Genomic DNA, 8219 nt, shown 5'->3' with positions numbered 1-8219 from the left:
CCCAAGTAGCTGGGATTACAGGCACCTGCCACCACGCCCGGCGTATTTTTGTATTTTTAGTAGAGACGGGGTTTCACCATCTTGGCCAGGCTGGTCTTGAACTCCTGACCTCAGGTGATCCACCTGCCTCGGCCTCCCAAAGTGCTGGGATTACAGGCATGAGCCATCACGCCCGGCCTCTAAGGTGCTTTTCTAGATATCTTGGGTGATTCATGCATGCTGAGAATGTCACAGGCTAATCCATGGATCCTCTCCAAGGCAGAGGGGTAGCTATTAGTTGAGAAGGCCCCACTGGGCTTGAGGCCAACAAAGAAAGGGACTCCAGTAGGATATAGGATGTGGAAATCCCTGAGGCTGAGGAAGCAGGCACTTGCCAAGTTTTACTCCAGGTTCCAGAATTGAATCGTACATACTTGCTCAGGTACCCTCCAGGCAAACCGAAAACCCAGTAAACATCAAGCCTTGAGTGACACAAATATCTGGTTTTGTTACAATCTGCCAGATTCCCCCATCTTCTGTTGATGAGCAGTTTACCATGAACTGCATTATAAACTTGGGCCCAAAGAGACTGGCTCCGATTTATTCTGACAGTTTATGGAGTTTGGTATTTCAGCCTTCATTCTCACATGGTTTCTGTGGATGGTTGAGTTACTGGGGAACTAGCAGTGAGTGACCTCTCCCAGAATGCCAGATTTTGTGTGCTTGTGGTTGGTCAGGTTTGCTGTCATCTTCCTGAGCCTGTTGGAGATAGTATTTCTTTTTTCTTTCTTTTTTTTTTTTGAGTTGGTGTTTATGTAGGTTTTCTCTTGTTGCCCAGGCTGGAGTGCAATGGCGCTATCTCGGCTCACCACAACCTCCACCTCCCAGGTTCAAGCGATTCTCCTGCCTCAGCCTCCCTAGTAGCTGGGATTACAGTCATGTGCCACCAAGCCCGGCTAATTTTGTATTTTTAGTAGAGACAGGGTTTCTCCATGTTGGCCAGGCTGGTCTCGAACTCCCGACCTCAGGTGATCTGCCTGCCTTGGCCTCCCAAAGTGCTGGGATTACAGGCGTGAGCCACCGCATCTGGCCTGGAGATAGTATTTCAAGCAGGACTCTTCGTGGAGTAGGGATCGTTGACATGGCATCATCCACACACTTCAGGGCCCCTTATCCAGAGGCTCATAGGATCTGAGGAAGCAGAGAGTGATGGTCAAATCCTCCATCCAATCACCTGAGGTAAGGAGTTCAAGACCAGCCTGGCCAACATGGTGAAACCCCATCTCTATTACAAATACAAAAATTAGCCAGGCATGGTGGCAGGCACCTGTAATCCCAGCTACTCGCAAGGCTGAGACAGAAGAATCACTTGAACCTGGGAGGCGGAGGTTGCAGTGAGCCGAGATCGTGCCATTGCACTCCAGCCTGGGCGACAAGAGTGAAACTCCTTCTAAAAAAAATAAATAATAAAAAATAAATAAATCCTCCATCCAGCCCTTTCAGGCCTTTGTTCCTAACCCAGGAAATCGGTATGTTGGAGAAATCTGCTCTACTACATCCAAATGCAGGCCTTTGCCTGCTGATTAGGGCAGGCATGTTTGACACATTTCAGTAAATGATGCCTTGGCAAAGGCTGAAGCCAAGACCACTATTGCCTAAATGAAAGAAAAGGAAAAGAGAATACAGGGGAAGGAGAGAGGAGGGAGGGAGGACTAAAAGAAGGACAGTGATTTCTGCTGGAGGGTCCCAACGCTTGGGCAGCTGGGTTGGATCATGGTCAACAGAGTTGGGTTTTGACGGATTTTTTTTTGGTTGCTTTTTTAGAGATGGAGTCTCGTTCTGTCCCCCAGGCTGGAGTGCAGTGGGGTAATAACAGCTCACTGCAGCCTTCACACCTAGGCTCAAGTGATTCTCCAGCCCCAGCCTCATGAGTGGCTAGGACCACAGGCATGCACCACCACAACTGGCTAATTTGTTTTGTTTTAAAAATAAAAGGAGACAGGGTCTTGCTACATTGGCCAGGTTGGTCTCAAACTTCTGACCTCAAGTGATCCTCCCACCTCAGCCTCGTAAAGTGCTGGGATTACAGGCGTGAGCCACCATGCCCGGCCAAGTTTTTAAGACTCAAAGGAGCAGCTTCAATTTCTGAATGGGCCACGCAAAGGAAAAGCCGATTTCCTTGTCTGGAAGAGCAAGGGTTCCTTCGTTCATCCTCATGCAGGCTTTCTCTAATTCATTCTCATTTCCTCCTCTGGAACCTGGGGCTAAAGAGGACTTGTGACTAGGGCCCGGGAGAAATAACTAAGTACTTTACATACTTAATTGTACCAGAGGTAAATTAATAACACACTTGAAGAGGATGAGATGAGCTCTTTTGCAAGGTACAGAAAGACTTGAGAAAGACAGTGGTGAGGTCTTGTGACTGCTTGAGTTCTATTTGAATTCAGCCTCTGCCTATGGACTGCAAGGACCGCCAGAGAACTCCCCATGAGCTCTGGGAGTCTTCTCCAACATGGCCGCTCACAAAGTTGATTCCAGGTGCTGTGAATGAGCTTTTAACTGGGGAGTAAAAAATACTGATCCAAGTGTGGGTTTCCAATGTGTAGGAGCTCCACAATTACCCACCTCCAAAGACTTCTTCCAAAAGCCTAGGGCAGGAGAAGACAGAGCCTTCCAAGGGACCCAAGGATTCAGGGAAGAGAGATGAAATAAGGCCGCAGGCTGTCTAAAATGGAAGCAGAGTAGGGGGGAATATAGGACATCTCTGTGGGATAGCCAGCAGGTGGGCAGGAAGGTAGTCTCCATGGCAACAAGTCTCCACAGCAGCAAATCCCAGCAGGTGGGTGGGAAGGTAGTCTCCATGGTGACATGTCTCCTCAGCAGCAAATTCCAGTGGGGGGGCGGGAAGACCTGTTTCTGTGGTAACGCACTGCGCTACTTCCCCATTTCTCCGCCAGATGAAAAAGATGGTCTGACCCAGTGGTTTCTCAACTTCAGCAGGTATCAGCATCACCTGGAGAGCTTGTTAAAAACACAGATTGCTGGGCCCCACCCCCAGAGTTTCTGATTCCTTAGGCCTCCAAGGGAGGGAAATGAGGAGCTGCCCTGAAAATGAGGGGAAGGGGGCCATCGAGGCCCCGGAAAGAAGTGGAGAGGGACTAATTTGAACAGGAAGGGCAAGGAGAGCTTAGGGATTGTTGCCTCTTGGGATCATCTACACTTCCTTTGGAGAGAGAAGAAAGGGGAAAGAGAAGTAACTATAGAGCTACAATGTGCCCAGCATGTTATAGATGCTTATGTTCATTTTATCCTTGTTACAACCCTGTGAGGTATTTTTATCCCCATTTTACAGAAGAGGACACTATGGCCCAGAGATTTTAAATTAAGTGCCCAAGGCTACATGGCTAAGATGTGATAGAGCCAGGATTCAAATCAAGGACCGTCTGACTCCAGGGTTTCCATTCTATCTTGCCAGATGTTAGGGTAAGGTCCCCAGTAGTACATCAGGGCAGAGAATGCTGAGTTCTGGACATTTGCAGTTTCTGCAGTTTGTCTCCCACCTGGAGGCATCCACTTCAAATGGTCTGCAGACCCCTCCTTCCAAGCTGGATAACAGGTGGGAGGCAGGGAGCCGACCCCTCCTCTGTTGACGATGCTGGACATTGCAGAAAGGAGCACTGGTTTAAGTTAACTATGTGGGAAGAACTATGCTGCGTGCTCATTCTCTATCCCCACCTCCCCTGTTGTCCCTGCCTGCCGTCATCACCCAAATCCTCCATCCCTCTGCCTTCATTGTCTTCATGCTCTTTGTTGAATCCAGGTTTCCTGAGTACTGGAGATCAGGCTGCCAAGGGCAACTATGGGCTCCTTGACCAGATCCAGGCCCTCCGCTGGGTGAGCGAGAATATTGCCTTCTTCGGGGGAGACCCCCGCCGGATCACCGTCTTTGGCTCGGGCATCGGTGCATCCTGCGTCAGCCTCCTCACGTTGTCACATCACTCAGAGGGTGAGTAACTCATGGGGCAAAACATGAACTAGCCAAGTGCCGGCTGTCCCAGCGTGCCCCATCCATGCCCCAGGGCATCCAAGGGAATCGGCCAGCTCTCTTCTACCAGCTTGGTATCCCTTTGGCAAGAAGTGGAAGAGAAATGTTTCTCTGGGAGAAGTACTTCTCCCAAAGCTGGAGAGGGAAGGAAGAGAATCCCATTTATGTCCCGGGAAAGCAAGATTCTCCTTCTGATGTGGGAGTCTTATTTGGGGGAGTGGGAATAGAACAATTGTCCCCTCAAAGGACAATAGTTTGACAGGGGTTGGGGAGGATCTTTCAGTATGGGAAGGACATGTTACTTCACAGTAGAGACATAGGGTGGAAATTGGTTTCTAGGTCGAAGAAACACCCATTCTCTGCCTTTCTCTCTGAAGAACAAGTCTGTACAAGAGGGGAAACGTCCTAGAGCGGGAAGTGGGTCTGAAATGAGAGTCACTAACCCACGAGGTGGGCTCCTTCCATAGGACGATGGTCTGTTATCAGACTCCAGACCTCTTCTCGGACTGTGCAAGCTGCTGGGGAGTTTCTCATTTTTGGCCTCTCTCCTTGTGGTGGGTCCCTTTGCCAGTGACCCTTCCAAGAGAGCAGAATAGGTCCTTTTTGCTCGGCAGGAAATGTTTTCTCCACCTCTGGACTACAGGGAACATTCTATCTCTGAGAGGCAAAGCTGAGCTTCTCATGAAGAAAAGATCTTCCTGAAATAGGTGCCCTTTTCTGAAGTAAGGAAATCTGTGAGCGAGGATGCTTTTTTTCTTTTTTAATTGAACATTAACCCCCTGAGTTAGGGACATTCTCACGGGAAGACTTTCCGTCTCTCTGAAGAAGTTCTGTCTCTCTGAGAGAGAAGAACCACCTTCTTTGACCTAGAAATTCTGTCTTTGCCCCTCCAGGGACTACTCTGGTGAGGGAAGACTTAGGTGGGATCTGCATCTCTAAAGAGAGAGACTGTGTTCCTAGGTGACCATAGTGGGAGCAGGAATCTTCCCTTTTTCCCCAAAGGAGGGCGAAGTGATGGGCTGCAAGGGTGCCTTGGCCTGAAAAGACGTTCTGTGCCTCCTCTGACTGGGGACTCCTCCCCCAGGAGAAGAAAGCCTTTCCTGGAGTGGTGCTATGCTTTGTCTCATAGGGGGCCTGTGTCTCTGGAGGTTTGCCTTTGTTTTTTTTTGTTTTTTTTTTTGAAACAAGATCTCGCTCTGTCCCCCAGGCTCTGTCCCCCAGTGCAGTGGTGTGATCACAGCTCACTGCAACCTGCTCCTCCCAGGCTCAAGTGATCCTCCTGCCTCAGCCTCCAGAGTAGCTGGGGACTACAGGTGCATGCTACCATGCCCGGCTAATTTTGGGGATAATTTTTTTTTATAGAGACAGGTTTTCACCATGTTGCCCAGGCTGGTCTTGAACTCCTGAGCTCAAGCGATACGCCTACCTCGGCCTCCCAAAGTGCTGGGATTACAGGCGTGAGCCACTGTGCCTGGCCGAGGTTTGACTTCTTTAAAGATCTGTTCTCTCTGTTTTTCTGTAATTGATGCATGGAGAATAATCTTTGGGAAAATGAGTCTGTCTTTTAAGTAGTAATCTATCATTTCTTTCCCTCTCTTTCCACTCATGCAAACTGGCTTTCTCTTAAAGGAATGGAATTGTGTGCCTGAGGGACAAATTCTCCCTTGGGAATGTTGGGGCCAGGGAGAGAATGATATCCTTTTTTTTTTCTGGAGGGGAAAATTATCTTCTTTTTGAGTTTGGGGGACTGGCGCCCTCTCTGCTAGGGGAAAATCTGAATTTGAAGTATCAGTAGCTTCAGATAAAAGGAAAGTCTCTGCCAGGCACGGTGGCTCACGCCTGTAACCCCAGTACTTTGGGAGGCCGAGGCGGGCGGATCACCTGAAGTTGGAAGTCCAAGACCAGCCTGACCAACATGGTGAAACCCCATCTCTACTAAAAATACAAAATTAGCCGGGTGTGGTGGCGCATGCCTGTGATCCCGGCTACTCGGGAGGCTGAGGCAAGAGAAACGCTTGAACCTGGGAGGCAGAGGTTGCAGTGAGCCAAGATCCCGCCATTGCACTACTCCAGCCTGGGCGACAAGAGCAAAACTCCATCTCCAAAAAAAAAAAAAAAAAAAAAAGAAAAAAACAAAGTCTCAGTGGAGACCACAGACGGGGAGCACAGGTTCTCTGGAGACTTTCAGACCCCAAGGCCTTTGCCCTTGGGCTCCTTCCCCAAACCCTCAGAATGTGGGGCTCTTGCCTGCCTGCATTTCTCATCTCTCATGAAAAAGACTCCTTTGTGGTGCAAGTGCCAGCTCCCTGGTGGTGCGCTGGCACGGAGCTGGGCCCAGCTGGGCAGGAAGCAAGAGGGGAAGACAAGGAGAGATAAAGAGAGGCGGCATAAGGGGGCTGATGTCTGGGATTCAAGGGGTTAATTCTTCCTGACATTGCCTTAACCCCTAAGTTACCAGCCATTGCACCAGGACAGGAAAGGGATGGAGGAAGCTGTCAAGGAAGGGGCTCAGCAACCCCTCCTTTGGCCCTACATCATCCCCTGCCAAAAGATTTGTTACCCCTTCCTAGCCCATTTAAACCATGGGGCAGCCTCAGTGACAAAGGAATGAGGGGATTTATGGCTATGTATGACACAACAGATCTGACCTGGTGCTACCTGTCTTCTGTAGGACTTTTCCAGAGAGCCATCATCCAAAGTGGCTCTGCTCTGTCCAGCTGGGCTGTGAACTACCAACCAGTGAAGTACACCAGCCTGCTGGCAGACAAAGTGGGCTGTAATGTGCTGGACACCGTGGACATGGTGGACTGTCTTCGTCAAAAGAGTGCCAAGGAGCTGGTAGAGCAGGACATCCAGCCAGCCCGCTACCACGTGGCCTTTGGCCCTGTGATTGATGGTGATGTCATTCCTGATGACCCCGAGATCCTCATGGAGCAGGGCGAGTTCCTCAACTATGACATCATGCTAGGTGTCAACCAGGGCGAGGGTCTCAAGTTTGTGGAAGGGGTGGTGGACCCTGAGGATGGTGTCTCTGGCACTGACTTTGACTATTCCGTCTCCAATTTTGTGGACAATCTGTATGGCTACCCTGAGGGTAAGGACACCCTGCGAGAGACCATCAAGTTCATGTATACAGACTGGGCAGACCGTGACAACCCTGAGACCCGCCGTAAAACACTGGTGGCACTCTTCACTGACCACCAGTGGGTGGAGCCCTCAGTGGTGACAGCCGATCTGCATGCCCGCTACGGCTCGCCTACCTACTTCTACGCCTTCTATCATCACTGCCAGAGCCTCATGAAGCCTGCTTGGTCAGATGCAGCTCATGGGGATGAAGTACCCTATGTTTTTGGGGTTCCTATGGTAGGCCCCACTGACCTTTTCCCCTGCAACTTCTCCAAGAATGATGTTATGCTCAGTGCTGTCGTCATGACCTATTGGACCAACTTTGCCAAGACTGGGTAAGGAGAAAATAGGGTTTTTTTCTTCTTTGAGACCCCAGCATGCCCTCCCCTCTGCTCCTCTAGCTAAACCTCTTCCATCATATCCCTTCCTAAGATATTCCCAAAATCTTGCTTGGTACCCGTTCACTCATCTTCCTACCTCCCCTTCCTGAGTCTTTCATGCCATTTTTCCTTCCTTCAAAAATGTTGTTGAGGCTCAGAACTCAGTTAGCATCGGGACTAGGAAGGAATGAGAGTTACTGGAAGAACTATGGGATTTAGCCAGGCCCAGTGGCTCATGGCTGTAATCCCAGCACTTTGGGAGGTGAAGGCAGGCAGATCACTTGAGCCCAGGAGTTCAAGACCAGCCACGGCAACATAGAAAGACCCTGTCTCTAAAAGAAAAAGCATTAGCCGGGCATGGTAGTGCATGCCGGTAGTCCCAGGTATTTGGGAGGCTGAGGTGGGAGGATCACCTGAGCCCCAGAGGTTGAGGCTACACTGAGCTGTGATCATGCCACTGTACTCTAGCCTGGGTGACAGAGCGAGACCTTATCTTAAACACACACACACACACACACACACACACACACACACACTATGGGATTCAAGGTTAGCTGGTCACAGGCCATGTGAAATAGGAATGCAGTACTTCAGAAAGAGCCTTCAGGGCCAGGCGCAGAGGCTCATGCCTGTAATCCCAGCACTTTGGGAGGCCAAGGCAGGCGGATTGCCTGAGCTCAGGAGTTCGA

At 50.1% G+C, this 8219-nt stretch overlaps 1 protein-coding gene across 1 annotated transcript in view; it reads left to right on the top strand.

Moving 5' to 3' along the window:
- The first annotated feature begins 3795 nt into the window (after nt 1-3795).
- The window catches only part of NLGN3 (neuroligin 3), a 6770-nt gene continuing 2346 nt past the window's right edge, over nt 3796-8219 (top strand). The window contains exons 1-2 of the mRNA XM_032757154.2: nt 3796-3985; nt 6696-7485. Coding sequence (XP_032613045.2) covers nt 6824-7485 — 662 coding nt within the window. The 5' untranslated portion in view covers nt 3796-3985; nt 6696-6823. The remainder of the gene's footprint in view (nt 3986-6695; nt 7486-8219) is intronic.

The sequence above is a fragment of the Hylobates moloch genome, unplaced genomic scaffold (assembly GCF_009828535.3).
Source record: "Hylobates moloch isolate HMO894 unplaced genomic scaffold, HMol_V3 SCAFFOLD_7, whole genome shotgun sequence".
NCBI classification, from domain to species: domain Eukaryota; kingdom Metazoa; phylum Chordata; class Mammalia; order Primates; family Hylobatidae; genus Hylobates; species Hylobates moloch.
This window is presented reverse-complemented; position numbering and strand designations above follow the sequence as displayed.